General features: G+C 37.5%; 1 protein-coding gene across 1 annotated transcript; it reads right to left on the bottom strand.

Moving 5' to 3' along the window:
• Window positions 1-21,270: 21,270 nt before the first annotated feature.
• On the bottom strand, window positions 21,271-23,162 carry LOC134655151 (forkhead box protein D5-like). Its single transcript, XM_063510605.1, has one exon. The coding sequence runs from the start codon at window positions 22,901-22,903 to the stop codon at window positions 22,019-22,021; it is 885 nt and encodes a 294-aa protein (XP_063366675.1). The 5' UTR covers window positions 22,904-23,162; the 3' UTR covers window positions 21,271-22,018.
• Window positions 23,163-25,572: the final 2,410 nt, after the last annotated feature.

The raw sequence follows: 25,572 nt of genomic DNA, 5'->3' as shown, positions 1-25,572 counted from the left end.
CTCGGATGTCTAAAGGTAGCATCTCAAAAACAGGAAAGATGAAGATAAACGAAACTAAGATTTTAGTTGTTCGTAATAGACTTGGTTTAATCCCATCGATCGTAATTCGCTGCAGCTTTTTCTGAGTATAATTAAAATGTAGACTTTTGTAAGAGCCAGCGGTTTTCAATACTAGCCACTCGTATCTCACCAAATGCGTTTATATCATACAAAACTCAACATTGCACCATTGCAATAAGAATTATCGTACATGCATGTGCAAGTTCAAGAACCTTTGATTGATATGGAAAAATCATGGGGCAACGCAGCAGGGTTCTTGGTCCCTTTCTTTGAACGAAAGAGAGAAAAAGACGGGGCAGTTGTAAAACAGCGATTAAAATTTTATACGAATTTTATCTCAATTTATAATGGAGTAAATAAAATTTTAATATGTAAATTTTGTTTAAGTACAAGTTTAGTGGTTTGCGAATTTATGTACCTACAGGACCTTACATTATGGAAATAAATAAGGTCTTATAATTTAGTCAAGTTGGTGAAATAGGCGCAAATCATACATATATTATATTGTCGGGGTTCTTCATATTTACCTAAATGATCATATTTCTATGATAGTCTAAAATTGCGGCCTAAGACAATCAGAAATGTAAGATTTTTGTGTGCATCTCGTGTGCTCTGATACTTTTGACGGCGACTGTACCTATCAAAAAGATTTTTTGCACAACGCATAGGTACGCAATTTATCAAAAATTTTGTCGGAAGTGTAAAAGATATCAGGTATCGATATAATGGACATAAAGGACGGATATTTGGGGCAATGGACAATTTTATCGAGCGTTATGTTTTGACTATTGTGTGGAGATTACGTCAGTTTAGAATGCAATTGTTGGCCAAACGTTTTGACACGCTGTGCTAAGTCAAGTGATATGTTTATTCATGTTTAAGTATAGAGAAGATATTATGTCTACCGCACAGTACCGCGGTGCGAGCTCTCCACGCATAGGTGTTGACTTTTGTTTGATTTCGTCCCAAAAAAACCACAATAATCGATCGATATGTTCTGAGCCGTTAAGAAGCCAGGCCGGGGCACCAACTGTACCAACTGGAACACTGAAAAAAATAATTCAAATTCATAATATATTTGTTTATTTCAAGAAATACAGAAGTTTCGTTAAAAGCAGTACAGTGATCGCCAGCACACTAGGCACAGCCTGTATCGTGGGAATCTTAGGGAAAATCGAATAATGATGTTGCCGCTATAAATATCAAAGCAATTACATTTTAGGTACTTACCTAAATAAGATTTTATCTATTATCCTAACTAAAGTGCTAAAAAGGTCTCGGTAAGTTAAAAAAATAATTAGCGGAACTAATTGATTAATTCAAAAAACATGAATTTAAGTAAGTAATAAAGAAGTAAATTTTGATCAATATAGGATATTTTGTTTTTAATTACAAACCAACCGGTGTAACAAAGGACTTTATTAAAGATTAAAACAAGTAACAAACAACAAAAACCCTTAAAATAAAAATTATAACTAAAATTAAAAACTAAGCCTAAGTAAATTATAAATAAAAAATTTGGCCTAAATCGCTGCCTATTGGCAAACAAATAATTCGTAATCCCAATTTTTGTGTAAGTAAATAATATGTAGTAACAAAATATATTGTTCTGTTATACAAACATTCTTCAGTGTTATCAAATTTGGTTGTAGCTCTGAAAAGGTAACATACAGATAAATTAGGTACTTTCGCACTTATTAGAACGAGTTAAGTATAATCTATCTAATACCTTTAAACGAGCAATTCTTGTTTATTATTGTTTGTTTATATTATATATATATATATTTCGGGGATCTCGGAAACGGCTCTAACGATTTCGATGAAAATTGCTATATGGGGGTTTTCGGGGGCGAAAAATCGATCTAGTTGGGTCTTATCTCTGGGAAAACGCGCATTTTCGAGTTTTTATATGTTTTCCGAGCGAAGCTCGGTCATCCAGATATTAATAATTTAATAGCAGACAATTAGGTATCAAACAATACGACATTCAAACACTAACAAATAATTATCAGTTTGCAGATCTGTGCAAACCTTGTTAATATTGTTATTGTACTGTTACAATGTTGTTGTTTTACGATGTATTTGTGCAAGATTGTAGCTCGTACTAATATTAGTGGAGCAAACTGAGGAGAAATTATAGCTTTGCTTTTCTTATCTTTATCTATGAAAGTAACGTTAGAAGGCAGAGGCACATGCCTATTTTAAAACCATCTTGACATTAGATTCTGTAATATTTTTTTTTTTACGAAATCGACTGCTATCTGCCTGATCTTCCAACTCAAAGCTTAGAGAGGAATCTAGACCATGTTAGGATTAATCCGGTTTTCTCCTGTCATCTTCCTCGCGTTGTCCCGGTATTTTGCCACGGCTCATGGGAGCCTGTGGTCCGCTTGGCAACTAATCCCAGTAATTGGCGTGGGCACTAGTTTTTACGAAAGCGGTTGCCAAAAAGCGACTGGTAAATATCAAATGATATTTCGTACATAATCCGGTTTTCTCCTGTATTAACCGAAAAACTACTACGATATTTTAATTGCGACCAATGCAAGTAGGTACTATATCAATGACAGAGCATTCGATAAGTACTAAAAAAGCGGCCAAGTGCGAGTCGGACTCGCCCATGAAGGGTTCCGTATTTAGGCGATTTATGACGTATAAAAAAAAACTACTTACTAGATCTCGTTCAAACCAATTTTCGGTGGAAGTTTACATGGTAATGTACATCATATATTTTTTTTAGTTTTATCATTCTCTTATTTTAGAAGTTACAGGGGGGGGGGACACACATTTTACCACTTTGGAAGTGTCTCTCGCGCAAACTATTCAGTTTAGAAAAAAATGATATTAGAAACCTCAATATCATTTTTGAAGACCTATCCATAGATACCCCACACGTATGGGTTTGATGAAAAAAAAAATTTTGAGTTTCAGTTCGAAGTATGGGGAACCCCAAAAATTTATTGTTTTTTTTTTCTATTTTTGTATGAAAATCTTAATGCGGTTCACAGAATACATCTACTTACCAAGTTTCAACAGTATAGTTCTTATAGTTTCGGAGAAAAGTGGCTGTGACATACGGACGGACAGACAGACAGACATGACGAATCTATAAGGGTTCCGTTTTTTGCCATTTGGCTACGGAACCTGTATCTCACGAACCGTGATAGCTAGACAGTTGAAATTTTCACAGATGATGTATTTCTTAACTGTGTTATTCAGTTAAACCTAATAAAGTATGTACGTACCTATTTTAATTTTGTTATGCTGCGACGACGAAAAAATAGATGTAAATATGTATTTTAAATATATTCTCATGTCAGTGATGTATTGTCTTTATGAGAATAAATGTCTTTAAACCTTTTTCTGTTGCCGCTATAACAACAAATACTAAAAACAGAATAAAATAAAGATTTAAGCGGGGCTCCCATACAACAAACGTGATTTTTGACCGAAGTTAAGCAACGTCGGGCGGGGTCAGTACTTGGATGGGTGACCGTTTTTTTGCTTGTTTTGCTCTATTTTTTGTTGATGGTGCGGAACCCTCCGTGCGCGAGTCCGACTCGCACTTGGCCGGTTTTCTTACATTCGCGAGTTGGTTTATCCCGTGGATAATGGCGTCCATCATACGCCCGCAGGTATATTAATGGCAGCATTGACATACAGCCTAAGCAAACAAAAGTGCAGTTTCTGTCAAAACGGCCATGTTTGCTCTGCCGCGAGTCCCAGTTGTCTCTTATCAAAATGAAACGACATGTCACAACGTTTTTAAACACTGTTTGTATAACATGAATTACTGGCATTGCGTACAACCGCGGAGATAAGTTTTAGGACATAATTACCAGGTGATGTATTTAATATGACGGTAGGTAATTAGGGTTCCGTACCCAAAGGGTAAAAACGGGACCCTATTACTAAGACTCCGCTGTCCGTCCGTCCGTCCGTCTGTCACCAGGCTGTATCTCACGAACCGTGATAGCTAGACAGTTGAAATTTTCACAGATGATGTATTTCTGTTGCCGCTATAACAACAAATACTAAAAACATAATAAAATAAAGATTTAAGTGGGGCTCCCATACAACAAACGTGATTTTTGACCGAAGTTAAGCAACGTCGGGCGGGGTCAGTACTTGGATGGGTGACCGTTTTTTTGCTTATTTTGCTCTATTTTTTGTTGATGGTGCGGAACCCTCCGTGCGCGAGTCCGACTCGCACTTGGCCGGTTTTTATTTTTAATTTCTTTATGCGAGTTCAGAAGGTCCCACATAGGGTTTTCACGACGGATCCGAAATGTATGGGAATATCCGCGGATCCGGTTAGTTTCAATACATTTCGGATTCGGATTGCAAACCCTAGTCCCACATGGTCCCAGCACCTCCGGCCTTCGCCTTATGCCACATGGTGATCTCTGTGTGTAGATCTCGCAACTCCCATGGCTCCGCTCTTTTAAACATCATAAAGTGATGCATTGCATCTTAAATGAATTAAGAAATTAATACATAGTTCATTTATCTTATATCTTTAAACAATTCTTGTTTGTTTATTTATTTATTTATATATATATATATTTCGGGGATCTCGGAAACGGCTCTAACGATTTCGATGAAATTTACTATATGGGGGTTTTCGGGGGCGAAAAATCGACCTATAGCTAGGTTTTATCTATGGGAAAACGCGCATTTTTGAGTATTTATATGTTTTCCGAGCAAAGCTCGGTGTCCCAGATATTTTAGCATAAGTAATATACGATACGAGATACGAGTAAACGTGACATTCAGCACATACTTTTATTAGTACATTAAATAAGGCTTATCTTATTCATGAGGCATGTAGGTACCCAAAAATTTACATTGCATTAAGTAATTTTATATCGATTTTCGATCGATATCGATTTATATCGATCGAATCAAGAAAACTTTATATATTTATGTGACAACTGCTGAATGCTGCTAGTCGAAATTACTAATACGAATCGGCCTGAACATGTCTCGCAAATGTAAGTAGGTATATATACGGATACGGTCTACCTGAACCTTAATTCTAGTGTAGGAAGAATAATTAACTGCAAAGTAATTAGTAGGTACATTACGATACAAGTGCGAATTACCTTTTCGCACGTGTATTGTACAACGTTTTACAGTACATATGGCCCTTAAATTTTTTGACATAGGCACGTATTGCCCTTAATCATATATGTAGGGCGGTAAACTAGCACCATAGGTAGGTACTGTAAAATCTAATACGAATCTAGAAGAATATCTCAAAATCTTTGTTACAGTAATATTATTGCATAAGCTAACTGCTAACAGAACACTTTTCTACATACAAGTCCATAGGTGTTTTCCAAATAAACTAATGTTGGTTGTTCATCCAAACATCACGGAGTTATGTTTGCCCCGAGTTTTTGTTGCGAAACGAGATGTTACATTGTGAAATGGTTTTATTGTTATTTGCCCGTAATTAGGTAATTTGTAGGCTTTTTTAGTTTTCTTGTGAGCTTAAGAGGATATTGCTTATTTTAGTTTTACATGTGTTATATAGATAATATCAACGGCATATAAAAACAATAGTTCTTTTTTTTTGGACGAACCTTAATAAAGCAAATACAAATACAAATACAAATGTTTTATTTCGGAAATAAAATATACAGTATTACATTTATGCTGGCCCCCACACTAGGCATAGCCTGTCCTGTGGTGGACATAAAGCGGTTTACAAGTAAAAACAATATTATTGTACGATGATATTTGAATAAATGAAACAATTATTTAAAGTGAAACGATCAAGAATAAAATTTACAGAGATATATGTAGTTTACAGAGATGACAAAGAATTAAAAGAAAAGACAAGATGGAGAAACGTAATATTAAAACAAACATAACTTAAGTTTACCATCAGTAGGTAAAAAACAAAGAATAATCCTTCGTGGAATAAAATTAAAAATATAATTAAATAACATTTGGTCGTATCATGTGTGTAAGTGTGTGTATGTGTGTGTGCGTGGAGTGTGAGTGAGTGTGGTTATTGTGAGTGTGTCTATTCAATATGGTATCTCTGTGGTATCTTGATTAAATTTTGCAAAAAAAGCATTGTATTAATTAAGTATAACAATAATGATTGTAAAAATAACAACACCTTGAAGATATTTATCCATTTATTTTCTTGTCTTATTCCAATCTATACATATAATAAAGCTGAAGAGGGTCGAAAGTCTGTACATGGAAGATATTCGAAAAAAAGTTGGTTGGGGATACTTAGAATCGATAACAGAACACGTTCCAACAGTTTTTAGAATTTTTGTCTGTTTGTCTGTTTATCTGTTTGTCTGTTTGTCTGTTTATCTGTTTATTTGACCGCGCATCACGTGAAAACGGCTGAACGGATTTTGATGCAAACTTTACTAATCTGTCAAGAAAATCCCTGGCCCTATTTTAGGCTAGAAAAATTCAACCCCTAAAAGGGGGTGTGGCCACTACACTCAATTAAGTTATGTTTGCACCTGAATCTTATGGCGCTAACTTAAGAAAGTGGTGCAAACTTTTTTTTTGTGTAAGTATGTACTTTGTAAAAAATACAAAATTTTTCTTAGTCATTGTCAAACGTCTTTGCAAATACATATTAAATCACATTTATAGACAGGTCTATCGCGGGTCTATTGACAATAATTAACATTATGTGAAGTGGGTGGTTTGAAAATATGATGTCTACCCCAAACTTTTTCATACACTTTTCGTCGGGTAGTTGCACAAATCTCTGTTTTGACATTTTGTCGGGACATCAGTTAGCCGCGACCACGACCAGTGAAACCTGTGTCGAAACATCGGTAAATAAAGGTAATAAAATAAATTTCGAGATAGGCCCGTCTATAAATGTGAGTTAATATGTGTTCAAAACGCGAGTTTTTAAATATTATATGTCTTTGTAAATGTCAAACAATTTGGGACTTGCATTTCATATGCATTACCATACCTTTCCGAAAAAAACGAATCTTTTGCGAAATTCTCACAACGTATTGAGGTTACAACTGTTACAAGGTAGCACGGTCTCAGGAATCTGAGGAAGAATCCCGTGCCTCGGAGACGTTCACGCAGTGCGAAGAACGGTTGACCGCTCAGCGGATTCGCACGACAGACCCGCTCGACGGTAAGTACTTACTGTTGTACCTACATATGCGCGGATATTGGCGGAAATCGAAGGTGAACAGGCAGTATATACCTAAATCCATTAACACTGTCTTGGATGAAGGCAACGTCACAACATACCCTCTGGAGTTCCTAAACTCATTGAGTGCTTTAGGACTCCCAGCACACACATTAACCTACATTAATACTATTGTTCTGTGTTTAAGCACTGACAGGCTGGACGGTTCGGTCATTCGGGCCTACGCGGAGCTCGGCCTTCGGCCTTCGCACTTAGACATTTATACTATTGTTCTGTGATTAAGCACTGACATCCTGGACGGTTCGGTCCTTCGACCCTACGCGCAGCTCGGCCTTCGGCCTTCGCATTTAGACACTTATACTATTGTTCTGTGTTTAAGCACTGACAGCCTGGACGCTTCGGGCCTTCGGCCGTACATGGAGCTCGGCCTTCGGCTTTCGCATTAGATATCCACGCCAAAATTTCACGTAAACCATTGCGGCTGTATCCCTGACATAGCCTCTCTCAATTTTTTTTCTATAAAAAAAATTTCGCGCTCGCTACGCTCGCGTTTTTAATACCATTTAAAGGTTAAGCCTACTTTAATAAAGGTGGCACTCTGGGCACCCTACCGAGCGACTACTACTACGACTTAAGCACTGACATCCTGGACGCTTCGGCTCTACGCGGAGCTCGGCCTTCGGCCTTCGCATTTAGACACTAATACCATTGTTCTGTGATTAAGCTCAGATATCCTGGACGCTTCGGTTCTTCGACCCTACGCGAAGCTCGGCCTTCGGCCTTCGCATTTAGACACTTATACTATTGTTCTGTGTTTAAGCACTGACAGCCTGGACACTTCGGGCCTTCGGCCGTACATGGAGCTCGGCCTATGGCTTTCGCATTAGATGTTCAATTTTTTTTCTATCAAAAATTTCGCGCTCGCTGATGCGCTCGCGATTTTAATACGATTTTAAAGGTTAGGCCTACTTTGATAAAGATGGCATTCTGGGCACCCTAACGAACGGCTACTACTACGACTTAAGCACTGACAGCCTGGACGCTTCGGGCCTTCGGCCCTACGCGGAGCTCGGCCTTCGGCCTTCGCATTTAGACACTTATACTATTGTTCTGTGTTTAAGCACTGACAGCCTGGACGCTTCGGGCCTTCGGCCCTACATGGATCTCGGCCTTCGGCTTTCGCATTAGATATCTACACCAAAATTTCACGTAAAACATTGCGGCTGTGTTCCTGACATAGCCATTCTCAATTTTTTTTCTATCAAAAAAATTTCGCGCTCGCTACGCTCGCGTTTTTAATACGATTTTAAAGGTTTAGTCTACTTCGATAAAGATGGCATTCTCGGCACCCTACCGAGCGGCTACTACTACGACTTAAGCACTGACATCCTGGACGCTTCGGGCCTTCGGCCCTACGCGGAGCTCGGCCTTCGCATTTAGACAATTATACTATTGTTCTGTGTTTAAGCACTGACAGCCTGGACGCTTTGGGCCTTCGGCCGTACATGGAGCTCGGCCTTCGGCTTTCGCATTAGATATCCACGCCAAAATTTCACGTAAACCATGCGGCTGTGTCCCTGACATAGCCTCTCTCAATTTTTTTTCTATTAAAAATTCCGCGCTCGCTGCGCTCGCGATTTTAATACGATTTTAAAGGTTAAGCCTACTTTGATAAAGATGGCATTCTCGGCACCCTACCGAGCGGCTACTACTACGACTTAAGCACTGACATCCTGGACGCTTCGGGCCTTCGGCCCTACGCGGAGCTCGGCCTTCGGCCTTCGCATTTAGACACTTATACTATTGTTCTGTATTTAAGCACTGACAGCCTGGACGCTTCGGGCCTTCGGTCCTACATGGAGCTCGGCCTTCGGCTTTCGCATTAGATATCCACACCAATATTTCACGTAAACCATTGCAGCTGTGTCCCTGACATAGCCCCTCTCATTTTTTTTTCTAACAAAAAAATTTCGCGCTCGCTACGCTCGCGTTTTTAATACGATTTTAAGGGTTAAGCCTACTTTGATAAAGATGCCATTCTGGGCACCCTACCGAGCGACTACGACTTGGACCAATTTTTTTCATTATAAGTTTTTAATTTAAGTGTTATTTATTATATTTTCGACTATTAAGAAGTCATCCCCGGTACATACATATATGTAGATATTTAGTTATGCGTACATAAACATAACTGTAAATTAAGTGTAAATACTCGGTCTCAAGTTTTTGATATCTATAATATTTTCCTTTCCTCTAATCTTACTTCTAACTAATATAATAGACCTGTTTTATTTGAGACATAAAAAAACAAACTAAACTATAAGTACATGCATTATAAAACTAAAAATAATCTTAGAAATAAAGTTATAAATAAACTTATAAATAAAAAATGCTCCCTAGCTCGCTGTCCTGAGTTATGGTGCCCAGAAGACTGGCAGCGTTACCTCTTTGAACGGCCAGACTTAGTCTCTGGCCGAAGTAGCTGCCAGCCCTCTGGTCACCAGACCAATAGACCTAAATTCGAAAGTTTGTTAGGAAGTATGGATGAATTTCCATGTGTATATTTCTTAACTTTTCATGCTTAGACTGATTAGACTGGAGGACAGAATTGAATGATATTTGCCATGGACATGATTTGGATAGGTACAGTCAAGGATGTGTACTAATGTATTTACACCTATGATGACGAAATAAAATTATTGATTGATTGATTGATTGATAAAAAACAAAAGTAGTACTGTATTGTCCGTTATACACCTACTACTCTGTGTCGTTTAAATCACGTCAAAAATTGGAATAAGGGCGAAAATAACTATTGATTTTGCAGTGTAGTTTTGTAAAACCTACCTAATTGTAAAATATTTTATCTGGACTTCAGTCCTCTAATCGTATCCATCTGTCAACATTACTTCATGTTCCGCCTCCAGGGGAGAGAAAGAGAAATTAGGGATGAATTAGCTTACTGACACATACCGAATTCCACGCGGGCGGAGCCGCGGGCACAGCTAGTTCACAATAATCTCGTCTTATGACAACCGTTCGCTAGCAGGACTCAACAACCAAAGAGAGCTGTCCGCCAAGTGTCTTTCTTTTTATACCCAACCAATAACAGTCTTCAATTTCAAACTACCCTTAACTTTAAAAACTTATTAAGTAGGTATGCTAGGTCTTATTTCAAACTACCCGTAACTTTAAAAACGAATTAAATAGGTATGCTAAATACCAAAAACCCTACACTCGTCCATCCTGACTCCGTGTATGTCCTCATACACGTGCCATGTGGAAACCCTACACTTGGCCGACAGACTACGTATACTACTTAACAGTGGATACACTAATCGCATAGGATACGAAACAGTTTCAATCAGGCATCAGCAAGTGAAAATCTCAAAAACATCATCTAAATAACCTTTCGTATGCCTGCCACACAATTTGGACTAGAATTTACAGTTTCAAGGTTATTAATTCAGTGGTAAATTTTGACTAAAGCATACGAAGGGTTAAAATTGTTACTCTTCTGCCGGAGACATCCTGCTGGAGACGGCTCGCACCGGACTCTGGCGGCGCGAGGCGGGCTCCTGCTGGAGACGGCTCGCACCGGACTCGCACCGGACTCTGGCGGCGCGAGGGGGGCGGCTGCTGGAGACGGCTCGCATCGGACTCAGGCGGCGCGAGGCGGGGGACGCCGGTGGAGGTGCGGCGCTCAACTTGCTAAAAATATCCAACATTGGGTTAATAATCACAACAGTGTACACCTTGACTAGTAATTCAGGGTAACAGATCATTAATTGCCATTTATTATTCGATTTTCATGAGTAATGATCATCTATAGTACACGAACCAATTCAATTCTCGTGACTGAAACAACAGAGTACACGAACCAATTCAATTCTCGTGACTGAAGCACTATCAATCTTCCTGCCATATATAATATGAACCAGTTCAAATCTTTTCTAAAATGGTAGTACTTAGCTGTGTCAGCACACGAATCAAATCAAATTCTCGTGGCTTCAACATCATTTTCCATTATCATGTCAAGAAATCTTCAATTATAAACCTCACTCTTGAGACAGGAATATTTCCCGAGAACCTTTCAGTAACTTTAACCCTGACTATAATTTATAAAATATTACTATGATGAATAACAGCGATAATTAAGTAATTATTGTGTACAACTTGACCTATTATGTTCCCATTATCAATGCATTAATTATCTGGTACTAAAAACCTATACCTAATAGCTCCCCTCCCAATGTTTTCAGAGAAGGTCGTATATTCTAGCTTGTTAGGATTTATCCAAGCTGACAAAGTACTTAGTCCATCAATTGCAAGACGCGTTGGGATTTTCAGACTATTAGATTTTTTTATAATATGCATATTGTTTTATGAAAGACTTGAACAGTATATTAATTCACTAAACGTCTTTATAGCATACCAAATCCCGCAGTTCGGGAATAAACATAGCACCTAAATAGGCGTGTTTCCGCAGAAAAAGGACCAGTAATATTTTCTCTACACGTTGAATTAAATAAATTATACGTTTCAAATGTTACATGGCAGACATAAACGATAGAACTGCAAAAACCTGATGTTTTACCTATCCGTACCTTCCGACTTGTTCTAGAATACAATCAAAAATGTATACCAACTGGGGTGATTACGACGACGTTGTAATTATGTTTAGGTTGTAAGAAAACTGCCCACGCAATATTCACCAATATCCACTCAGAGATTTCTTCAAGGAAATACTTGCGTTAATTGAGATCTACATACTGGAGCTTCGCCTTTTTGTAAACATAAAATATTAAGAATAAATCTTTTAATTACGATTTGCGCACTAGTATAAATATAATTATCAAATTTCAAGTTCGGCAATAAGTAAAAGTATAAAAGTGAATTCTTTACCGCAATACGTGTCTTTAATAACCTCCCAGTTGAAATTAATATCTCTTATTATTAAATTATCTCTTTTAAAAACTGCCTCAATGGTAATCTACTATTATTTGACGAGTTTTTTATAGTTCATGCATTATTTAATATATCAGCTTATCTAGTAATGAGATAATGTTTATTATTGTACATTTAAACATAATAATATAACCAATAAGAGGCCATCAATCCTCCTCGATCTCGGTTTAATTGTGGTGAGTTCTACAGGTTCAACCATGCACTCTTCATTATCGCTTATATTAAAATCATCATATTAAAATAATTTCAATGTAATGCTGCAACATTAACTGCAGTAACCTATGAATTAAAAATATGATTCAATAATTCAATGATTCAATAATTCAATAATTCAACGATTCTACAATTCAATAATTCAACGATTCTACAATTCAATAATTCAACGATTCTACAATTCATTAATTCAACGATTCTACAATTCATTAATTCAATGATTCTACAATTCAATAGTTCAACGATTCTACAATTCAATAATTCAACGATTCTACAATTCAATAATTCAACGATTCTACAATTCAATAATTCAACGATTCTACAATTCAATAATTCAACGATTCTACAATTCAATAATTCAACGATTCTACAATTCAATCAACCAACGATTCTACAATTTAATCAACCAACGATTCTACAATTCAATCAACCAACGATTCTTCTACAATTCAATCAACCAACGATTCTACAATTCAATCAACCAACGATTCTACAATTCAATCAACCAACGATTCTATAATTCAATCAACCAACGATTCTACAATTCAATCGACCAACGATTCTACGATTCAATCAACCAATGATTCTACAATTCAATCAACCAACGATTCTACAATTCAATCAACTAACGATTCTACAATTCAATCAACCAACGATTCTACAATTCAATCAACCAACGATTCTACAATTCAATCAACCAACGATTCTTCTACAATTCAATCAACCAACGATTCTACAATTCAATCAACCAACGATTCTACAATTCAATCAACCAACGATTCTACAATTCAATCAACCAACGATTCTACAACTCAATCAACCAACGATTCTACAATTCAATCGACCAACGATTCTACAATTCAATCAACCAATGATTCTACAATTCAATCAACCAAATGACTCTATAATTCAATAAACCAAATGACTCTATAATTCAATAAACCAAATGACTCTATAATTCAATAAACCAAATGACTCTATAATTCAATAAACCAAATGACTATAATTCAATAAACCAAATGACTATAATTCAATAAACCAAATGACTCTATAATTCAATAAACCAAATGACTATAATTCAATAAACCAAAAATTCAATAAACCAAATGACTCTATAATTCAATAAACCAAATGACTCTATAATTCAATAAACCAAATGACTCTATAATTCAATAAACCAAAAATTCAATAAACCAAATGACTATAATTCAATAAACCAAATGACTCTATAATTCAATAAACCAAATGACTCTATAATTCAATAAACCAAATGACTCTATAATTCAATAAACCAAATGACTCTATAATTCAATAAACCAAATGACTCTATAATTCAATAAACCAAATGACTATAATTCAATAAACCAAATGACTCTATAATTCAATAAACCAAATGACTATAATTCAATAAACCAAATGACTCTATAATTCAATAAACCAAATGACTCTATAATTCAATAAACCAAATGACTCTATAATTCAATAAACCAAATGACTCTATAATTCAATAAACCAAATGACTCTATAATTCAATAAACCAAATGACTCTATAATTCTATAAACCAAATGACTCTATAATTCAATAAACCAAATGACTCTATAATTCAATAAACCAAATGACTATAATTCAATAAACCAAATGACTATAATTCAATAAACCAAATGACTATAATTCAATAAACCAAATGACTATAATTCAATAAACCAAATGACTATAATTCAATAAACCAAATGACTATCAATACTAGATACTAGATACTCGATACTAGATACTCGATACTCGATACTAGATACTCGATACTCGATACTAGATACTCGATACCAGATACTCGATACTAGATACTCGATACTAGATACTCGATACTAGATACCAGATACTCGATACTAGATACTAGATACTCGATACTCGATACCTACTCGATACTCGACCAATAAATAAACAAAGCAACAAATCAATCAATTCACAGAAAATGTGCCGTTAATGAGCTAATTATTGTCCAATTTTGTTTATAATCAGATGGCATTATAAATGTGGAGCTTCCTTGCAGTTCAAATAGAAATCACAAAAGTTGGTCAAAGGCCTGACCGGCTGAGAACCATTCATAGATCGTATCTATTATTTCGTAAGATAAGATATATACGCGTTATTATATCGCATTGACATATTTAGGCAAAAATTTCTCATAATTGGTACACAAGTAATAGTTTCTATCGGTTCATCAAATTTATTTTTCTCAACTTATCCTCTGGCAATATATTCATCTTATACTTATGTTATATGTGCTAGATGTCGATGAACGAGATGAAGTCAAGCAATTCACGGTATCTAACACACATTACCATATCAATTCATTCATAATATAATAGTAAAAGTAGGTGTACATGACCTGATGTCCAGTGGCGCGTGCCTCTCGCTAAGGCTGTCGAAGCGGGGTTACTCCTGACTTTCACAACAGGACTCTGCTTCGGTCTGGATTCCTTTTTCACTGCCTTTGTTATTCCAGCTACATTCCCTTTCGCGAAGACCGAGGCTTCTGGTGTTCGCAAGCGCCGTTGATCATCATGAGTCATCGTCAGCCATATTCTCCAACAACTCGGCATGAAACGTAAAAGTATCCGGTGTTACATATACCTATATACTATATCATAATACCTTATAAACTATAAAGGAATTATATGACAAAATAATGTTTAATCTATGCGTCGTAGCAAAAAAATGACTGAAAATTCAATGCCCCGTTTGCATAGTAAGCCATCTACTTATATTCCACAAATTTTAACATTAAGGATCAAAATCAAAACTCAAAATCTTCAATTAAATTGCGAGACCTGGTTATAAATCATAAATATCAATTTATCTCTGAAACTATGCGCCGTAGTGAAGAAATAATGAAAATTAAGGCACCCTTGAATACTCCAGCCAACACATATCAAGACCCACGTGTTGACATATTCTGCCTAATTCCCACATGTGTGTGGGTAAGTAAGTAGCAAAGAAGTTAATAACTACAGTCACGTATCTATTTATTAAGAAGAACACGTGTATTTTGTTAACTGAACATTATTATGCCTAGCTGTCGGTGGCATGGTGGTTAAATACTTTGAATTCTCGACAAACTGACGCATATATTCTTATGATTACACATTGATATTATGTCCATTTAATTACATTTATGGGTCAAACTAACCTAAGTTTAACTGATATGCAATTAGATAGCCTATAATCATAATCATCATAATATTATTAATAAATGATGCAGGTACTCATTTAAATTAAATAAAAATGTTACCAGTACCATATTTCTTACGTAATCCATTAGAATTTCGTATAGTTAATTAATTATCTCCAAGCTCAGAATAAGGGTCATGTTATCAGTTATCTCACTAAATCAATAAGTAATAGCAGTAGGCGTGTACTTACGTTCTGCACACTTCTGAAGTGTAAAAATAACAACACCTTGAAGATATTTATCCATTTATTTTCTTGTCTTATTCCAATTCACAATAATCTCGTCTTATGACAACCGTTCGCTAGCAGGACTCAACAACCAAAGAGAGCTGTCCGCCAAGTGTCTTTCTTTTTATACCCAACCAATAACAGTCTTCAATTTCAAACTACCCTTAACTTTAAAAACTTATTAAGTAGGTATGCTAGGTCTTATTTCAAACTACCCGTAACTTTAAAAACGAATTAAATAGGTATGCTAAATACCAAAAACCCTACATGATATTGTATCTACTGTACGGTATCACTCAGTGACTGAGCTCCCTAAATTATACAGGATGTTTATTTAGCCTGAGCAACTTTTACTATGGGACCAACCCCGAAATCGCGAAAAAAAACTCTCCCATAGAAAATGTCAAGGTCAGACAGCCAAAATGTATGAAACAAGAAAACGACGAAGCGCTTCGAGAAAAGGTAGATAGTGCGCCCTTGTGCTTCGCTTTGCTTGTCTTGGCCGGGGCACTCCCGTGCCCCCAGATATGACAAACAACATATTCATTATGTGACTTAAAACTTTATGGGAAACAAAGGGACCCCATAATATCTACACTGCCGGTATAAATGAAAACTACACATATGGTGCACCTTTTCCGTATTTTCACTTAGAATTGTACCGTAAAATGGGGTGAGTAGGGTTCGCGGGGAGAGTTGGGTTATGAATGGGGAGAGAAGGGATAAAAGGGGGGTGAGATGGGATTATAAGGCTACTGCTACAAAAATAATGTATTGCAATTTAAAATGGAGCTATAGTCGAGTAGTATACTCATAATAATAAAAAACCGATCCAACAATCTTCCAAAATCACCTTTGTATGAAATTCCATCTCACCCCAATTACGAGGGACTACGGGGTGAGGTGGGATTTCCTGTTTATCGTCAAAGTTATGAAATGAAATTCCCCAAAATAAAATAAAAACTAAAATACAAACGTCCGGAACACTTACTATATACCAGGGATGTTGCGGATGCCGATTTTTTGACATCCGCGGATGCGGATGCGGATGCGGATGTCAAGATAGTACCATAAAAAACGTCAAATATTACATTTTAGTAATTTTTATTTCAAAAAACTGGCCAAGTGCGAGTCGTCCTCGTGTTCCAAGTGTTCCGTACATTAAGTCCCACTCACGCTTGACTGCTCATTTCTAATAGGTTTTTTGGTTAATGACTAAATTACCTAGCAGTCTAGCACTTACGCCGATGCTAAGACGTTCCTGTACCGACCTGTACGGATATGATGGTCGTTCTTGTCTACGTGACAGCGTGATAAAACGGTGTCCGTCACTTTCTTTCCCACGGTGTTAAACAGTGACAGTTATTTTATCACGTGGATAAAGATGGATAAAGCTATCCATAATAGGCTGGCTGTTCCACATCCGCATCCGCATTAAATCCGCATCGATTTTATGCGGATGCGGATGTTGAAAATAATGCGGAAGTTCCGCGGTTGCGGATGCGGATGGGGATATTCGCAACATCCCTGCTATATACATACACCATTCAGTTTGCATACGTAAAAATAAAATGTTATCGAGGTTTGAATGTCAGTTTTGCCCCTACTCACCCCATTTTGCGGTACCTATATTTTTGTAGTGGTCCTATGTGGTGTCGTGGTTGCACCTATGTTTGTTCCTTTCCTTCCTGATTTTTTCGATATACATACATACATACATACATACATCACTGGCTCAGAGACCCAAAGAGGATCTTGGCCTCTGACACAAGAGAGCGCCACTCTACCCTATTCTGTGCCACTTCGCGCCAGTTGGGTATTCCAAGGGCGGACAGGTCTTTTTGGGTTTCGTCACTCCAGCGGTATCTGGGACGTCCAGACGGACGTTTTCCGCCCGGGCGCCCCACATACGCTTTTTCGATATACATACATAAATAAATATATAAAATTATCGACTTCACTGGTGACCGAAGAGCTCTGGCAGCTTTCACGCACAACGTATTAGCATCGCAATACAGCGGGAAAATGCTGCCAGCGTCGTCAGCACCATGCCGAAGGGGCCCAATTCTAAGTTAGATGTATTTTAATGTTATTTTATTTAGTATCTATTCGTTTTTAGTTTTATTTTATAGATACGTCAGTTAACTTTTTTTATTTACCTTAAATATTATAGATTATAAAATAAAATGAACATTTATTGGATATTCTCACACAAATTGACTAAGCCCCTCAGTAAGCTCATAAGTCTCATAACGCTTGTGTTGCTGTTGTTGTATTGGCTTGGGTTGTGTTGAAGGCTTGTATCGTTAGGCGTTAATGTCTGGACTTTCCTTAGTCACAATCCATTGATCCCCGCATGTCCTTAGCATCGTGTGAGGTATCGTTGGGCCACAGACAAGACATCCTCTAGACTGAGCATAGTAACGCTACCCCCTCTGCCACAAATATACGGTAGTTTTACTCCATCTTCGAGTCAAGTGTCAGAATCCCGTGCCGTGATTGGTCCGTGTCTTTGAACGGACCAATCACGGCACGGGATTCGCTCACCTCGTCCCCCACACCCCAGTATTTTTGGCAGCATCGGTTTCATGAAATAATTGCTCTAAACTCCGTCTAGAGCAGCGGTCGGCAACCCGCGGCCCGTGAACGGTGAACCTGTCGCTTGCGGCCCGCGAGCCTCCCTGGCTGTTTTGTATGTAATATTGACAAACGACAATGTCTGATAAAGTCATAAATATTAACAAAGTGCGGCCCGCGTCAACTTCGTTAACTACTATGTGGCCCTTGGCTGCTAAAAGGTTGCAGACCGCTGGTCTAGAGGATTCCTAGTCTATGCGTTGAGCAAACTCCGTCAGCTGTCGACGGGAAAGCTCGGCTTACGCGTTATCACTGATAACGGCCGCGAATTACGTCACGCTCTAACGGGCTTTGGGTGGTCCGGGGAACTCGGCTTTCGTTCACTATCACGTCGGGATCAAACACATTTTAGAAAAACGTCCCTTCTGTGGACAACAAACCCCCTTTTTATTTGATTCTAAAGTACTGAAATTTTGTACAGATGTAGTGCATAATTGTTTTCCTTCGTATTTTCTCGGAAACGTTTGTATTTGTATCGGGACTGACTGAAATAGCAAGACACGTTCGTACCTTTCCTTAAAAATTCGAATACCTGTAAGGGAGCAGCGTAAAAATATTAGCTTTTGATTCTCTTATCTTTCCCATATCTACAGGAAAAACGTGAACTAAATAGTTAACCCCGTCCCGTCTGTTTAACATATAACAGAGAATATATAAGGCGTGTTTAATAAGTCTGATATATTTATATACCTATACCTACCTAGGTAGGTAGGTAGGTATACCTAGGTAAATTGACCGAACGAGAGCGAAAATCTCCGTTTCAGCTTAGGAAAAATGCTTTGTCTGTGCGGTCTCCTCCCGCTGAACGCATCGCATTTCTGAACCAATTCTTGTGGGATTTGGCGAACAGAGCCAATCTGCCTCTCTATCTCTCGAATATACAAGAGCGATTTCCGTGTTTCGCGGTAGGCCCTCAGATACGATAAGCAGGTACATACTAACTTAGTGGTTCCTAACCTTTTCAGTCCGGTCACCCCTATGACTAACTAGGGAACCTGATTTTACCCCTCCTCCCAATGGTAATAAAAAATAAAACGTGTACGTTTGTTGTATTGTTATATTAGGTTAGCTTATTACCCCCGTAAAATACCAGTTTTACCCCCACGGGGGTAATTACCCCCAGGTTAGGAACTACTGTACTAACTCCATGTCTCGGCATGCATCCTATGACGAAGGCGAGCAAGAACATTGATTTCATCCGGTCGAATGGGCTTGAGAGGTATTTATTGATTTCAAATCTGATTGCCCGGATTAGCCAAATGTCGAAGACATCATTTTGGATGCTTCAAGCACAATTAATATCACCAAAATTTTAGAAACAAATATAAAACAAAGTAAATTCAGTTATTATAGACAAAGACATAATTAATTCGTAATTATGAAATTTTATTAAATTTTCAACATAGAAAATGTTTATCAGATCGATTTAGTGGGAGTGTAATTCGGCTATATTTCGCGGTATATGCGGCGGGACATTGCTTGGTACCAAATTTTCGAAAATCGGTCCTTATAAAAATTTCAAAATTCCCGTTTTTTTATAGATCTGGTTGATGACGTAACTGGTGACCGAAGAGCTGGCGGCTACCTCGCACAACGTATCAGCATTGCGATACAGCGAGGAAATGTCGCCAGCATCCTTGGTACAATGCCTCAAGGGCCCATTTTAGATTTAAGCTAGTTTTTAATTTCTTTTATAGTTCGTTTTTTTAGCATTAGAAATAAGGTAAACAATCTTGATGTGTCTTTTTAATTGAAAAACACATTTTAAAAGTAAGTTACGGTAAATATGTAACAATTATGAATCTAATACGATCTTTTATAGTCTTCTGCTTTCATAAGTAATAGTAATTGGTTTTTAAAAAGTGTTTTTCAATTAAAAGACATGTCAAAATCGCTTACCTTATTTCAAGTTCTTTCTAATGCTAAAAAAAAAAACGAACTATAGTAATACACTGTTTATTGTTTAAAAAAAATAGATTATTCTGAAAACAAAAGCCGATCTCGAAAATATAAAAAAGCTCCCGAAGCAGATAGATTGTACGATTTGTACAATATATACAAACTTATTCATTTACCTAATGTATAAGTTTGTTGTCCCATTAAGAGCCAACAGGAGTGGTCATTTCTCCATACAAACGTACTCGACTGTTTCCTCCGTGGGTTTTGAAGCTAGAGCAATGATTTTTTCAACACAGATTAATATTGTTAATATCTGTGTCGGACCGTTTTGCTTTTTTTGATATTTTTGTTTTTTAAGGCGCTAGAGCCCTTCAAAAATGGCCAAAATGGCCTAATTGACTATGCCGCAATGAGAGGCGTGGTATTCAAAACTGATATCAATTAGCCAAAAAAGCAAAACGGTCCGACACAGATAATTTTATAATCATTTAGATTACCAAATTTGGTTACGATTGGTTAAGTTTTGGAGGAGGAAACAGTCTACGAAACCTCGATTTTTGAGATTTTTACGCAGGATTTTTCGCCTTGTCCATCGCACTAGTTTCAGGAGCCGCTTCCGTTAGCGAGACGGGTATATTTACCTAAAATATTTAAATCTCAGCTCCTGTTAGCTCTTAAAAATAGATTTTTGTACAAAAAAAATATGTTGGCTAACCCTAAACACCAAAAAAAAATTGAATAGGAAGTTAGAGAGTTAAAATTAATGTTCCGCCGTCGGGCAGGCGGTGCGCGTCCTTATTTTGGCCAACTATTAAAAAAATCAACTATTTAAATAATTTTAAAAAATCTGTCGAATTGGAATGAAAAATACGAGAGATATCGGTCATATTATTTTATATTTCATATCTTAGAAACGAATTAGTTACACAAAATATACTACAATTATGAATTAAGTATCATAAATACAAGTGGTTCGGCGATTCACCAGAAAAGTAGGCATTTTCCTACTTTTATCTACACTAAGTATTGCGTACCTACTTACAAAGTTAAGTTAAAAATATTTACATAGGAAAAGACTTTACGAAACTACTTTGTACATAGAATGACTAGATTTTATTAACTTATTTATATAAATAAACTAATATTAACAAAAATAGGCACCTTTATTATTATAGGAGTTGATCCGGTTTAGTTTGGCATAAAAATCACAACGCAACGAAAGTAAAATTAATATTTGGCACAATTATTTACAAGTTAATTCTTACTTAAGTATTTGGTAGTTGATATTAAATCTCTGATTATAATAATTATTTTCTTGACACGGATGAGATAGAAAATAATAGCAGCATTAGTATCCGACGGCTCTGTAAAATAATAAACCGTCGCGGCAACTACAGATTTTTACTTAATTAGCGTTTTTCAATTTTAGTGGACGGTCTACTATTTGTTACTGTTTTACTGAACACAGCAGCACATGAACCAACAAGAACCTAATAGCAATAATAGCCTCGTTTCTAATCAGCACACAAAACATACCCGTCTTTACATATAATGTACAAACACCACTAAAGAACACAGTCTCGAAAGTCACTTGAACCGGTCTAGAACGGATCGAGAAAGAAGGCTCATCTCCAGTCGTCCGGCGGGCCGCTGCCCTGGTACAGCGGGCTGAAGGCACTCCGCCGCGGCTCGGATTCCTCTTGAGATCCTATTATGGATTCAATGGAGAACCCGTTGCGGGATCGCTTGGATCTGGGCTCGGTGGTCTCGGAGACTCGCGGCGGGAGCGGCACGGGCCGCAGCGCCGCCGGCGGCGGGCGCGGCAGCGACAACAGCGGCGTCGGAGGAAGGTAACAAGGCAACGGCAGAAGCGGGGCGTACGCTTCCCTCGCCAGCATCGCTACCATCGCATGAGCGTGCTGCAGCGACGGCGTCGGCCGCTTGTAACGCTTCCGTCTCCTCAAAAAACTCCCATTATCAAACATATCCTCAGCCAAAGGATCCAACGTCCAGTAGTTCCCTTTCCCCGGATTCCCTGGCTCTCGAGGTATTTTTATGAAGCAGTCGTTCAAACTCAAGTTGTGTCTTATAGAATTCTGCCAAGCGGGGAACTTTTCACGATAATACGGGAATCTGGTCATGATGAACTCACAAATTCCACTGAGAGTTAATTTCTTGTGTGGAGACTGGAGGATTGCCATTGTTATTAAAGCGATGTAGGAGTACGGTGGCTTGATGAGTTGGGTGGAAGATTTCTGTTTAGACTTCTTAGGTGATGAAGGTTTTGTGTCACTAGGGCTGGAAGCGTCGTAGCGTTCCGAGTCGCTGGACGGCGGCGGCATGTCTGGTGTGTCTTCGTCAACAGAAACGTAAGTGTCATCTTGGGGATATTCTTCCCTGTCATCCCGGAGGTAATGGGGCAGGTAGAGCCTGGGTGGTGGCCGGAGGTCCAGCGGCAGGTCGCCCTCGATGATCATGTCGCGGTATTGTGTGAGATCGCATTCCTCCATAGCGTCACATGTCAGAGGTGCGTTAGGGCGCGTGGTTGCGCGCAGACTGAGCGAGCCGGAGCTCCGCCCTGCGGCCCCCACCTAGCGCAGCCCCCGGAGCCCCGGGGCCGCGTTTACGTTCCAGTAAACACAACAATTGTCGTTATTATTCCTGCGGGTCTCGCTTTGTGCATGAATTTCAGGCCGTCGACTAATAATAATTATTAGACCGCTTATCGATTCAACTTTCTTGCGGCCGATCCAGTTCCGATTCGTTTTGATTTCTATTTTTTGTTTGTTTCTTTTTGGATTAAAAATATTTGGTTACTTTGTGAATCTGATGAAGCATTTTGCTAGTAGTTAATTCGATGTTTTAGTTAGGGTATTAACGTAGGTACTTACCTACGTAAAAGTTAACTAACATACAGTTTTCATTAAATTTAAATTATAGGTAATAGGAAGATATAGGTCTTCGTAGTTTATCAATTAATTAATGTTAGAGTAGGTACGTTTGTAATTATTTCAGTACATAATTACCTTAGCTACTTATAGGTATTTAAGTAGCAATACTACTTACAACACAGCTACAATACCTATCTACTGCTAAAATTATATTTAGGTTTTCTGTTAATAACATAGGTACTGTATATAGAGCTTTATCGTTGTATAATCATCAGAATCTGAGAGTAATCTAAAAGCGTCACGAAGAACGAACGCAAAAGTAATACTATAAAATATAAAAAGATTCAACAAAACGAGCAAAGGCAACTGTTTACAGAGATATGTATGCGACGCGATCCCTTAATCCCGAGCTAAAGGACTCGAGATCTATTGAAAAAAATCTCATAAAGCGAATTCTGGTACTCCATTCAGGTAGACTTCAAATAAAACGCGCGTAAAAAATATTCGCCAACGAAACGCCTTGACAATGCGAGCGGGACTCTAGAAAACCCTCGTATATGTTGCCTACCAAAACATTTACCCCTCAGGCGTTCAGGGAAAAGCTACGCGGCGGACAGAGACAAAAAACAATATAGAAAGAGAGGTGAGGCAAAACGAACCAATCGGTAAGAGGATTGGCATGGGCGGAGCCCCCAAAGCTAACATGTCAGGGCGTGGCATAAGATCCCATTATTGTCTGGCAAGGCAAATAATATTTTGCACAATGTACACATTGGCGAGGGGGGGATGGGGGGGTTGCTAATTTATTCCCAACTTCGGTCACGGGTTGTTTTTCAGCTTTGCGAGGCTGTTGTTTAAATTGGACGTTAGTTATTTGTATGTAGCCTTCTGGAGCCATTGTCTCTTTAATGAAGGAATTTGTCGTTTGACGCGCGGAATTTTAGGTAGGTATATGTATACGTATACGCGTAATTATAGCTCTAGTGAACAAAGGGGTTACTTTGTTTATAGTACGCTGCGGTACTTTACATGTTTAATGTTTATAGGATGACGAATGACTAGATATACCTACCTAGCATGTAACTTGAGTTTGAGGAGATACATTTCTGTAGGTTTTCCTTAGTAGGTAATGTCACTAGTTTGTGTTATTATTTTCGGATAATTCAAATATTTTAATTTTCTTTGATTATCTTTGCCATGAAACGAATATGAGAGAAAATATAGTACTAATAGGTACCTATTCAGTAAATACGTACCTACTTTTGTTTCCCAGGTAACATACCTATATGTACCTACATACTAATGAAAAATGAAATACCGAAGAACAAGGTATTTTTTCTTCGTAGAAAAAAAATTACATTTTTTAAAACGAATACCAGAGGTAGGTTATATTAGTAACTGATTTAGTTTAGTAGTACCTACCAATGTATATTATCTTATCTTATACCTTTAAGCGAGCAATTCTTGTATATTTATTTATTTATATGTATATTACTAGTGGCTCTGTGAGCTGTAGACCTCGCGAGCAGAGCTTAAAACTGAATAAATGTATGGCAAAAATATTTATTAAAATATAGGTATAGTACATGTAATATAAACAAAAAATTAAAAACTACATAAAGCTACAAACAAAAATTAAACGAATACGCTTAACCCGCGCTTGATAAATAAAAAATACGAAATTTTTCATTTTTTCAAAATAAAATAAAAAACAACTACCTATACGAAATTTAAGTATAAAAAAATACAAAAAGTTATGTAGCAGTATACAATTACTGGGGATGGAACCAGATGGCCTACCGCGAACCACGTTCGACGTGTTGCCTCCCTGTCACACTTACGTACGAATTCACAAGTGCGACAGAGAAGCAGTGTGAGAGAGACGTGGTTCGCGGTAGGCCCTCTGGGACCTCCCGATGCAAACAAAAAAGCGAACGTTTGCAAAACACGCCATTGTAGTTCTTACTAAAGCTGACGAAATTTAGCTACTCATTCTCAAATAAAAACTAAATATCTAAATACCGCCAAAACCAGCGATACAAATTTTCTGAATTTTTGGCCATTTAATCTATAAACATATCTCAAAAAGAAAAAACTCTTATGATACCGATACGACTATTTGTTTAGGCGGGAGCTATCACAACTCCGCCATTTTTATAAATTTAGAAAAACCGGATCGACAAAAAAATTTTATTTAGTCATAGAATTCGGTCACAAAATTTCACGAAAATCGGTTAAGAATTGCGACCTGTAGAGGAGAACATCCGGACATACAAAAGCAAAATGCC

This window comes from Cydia amplana, chromosome 16, assembly GCF_948474715.1.
Source record: "Cydia amplana chromosome 16, ilCydAmpl1.1, whole genome shotgun sequence".
In the NCBI taxonomy this organism is placed as follows: domain Eukaryota; kingdom Metazoa; phylum Arthropoda; class Insecta; order Lepidoptera; family Tortricidae; genus Cydia; species Cydia amplana.
This window is presented reverse-complemented; position numbering and strand designations above follow the sequence as displayed.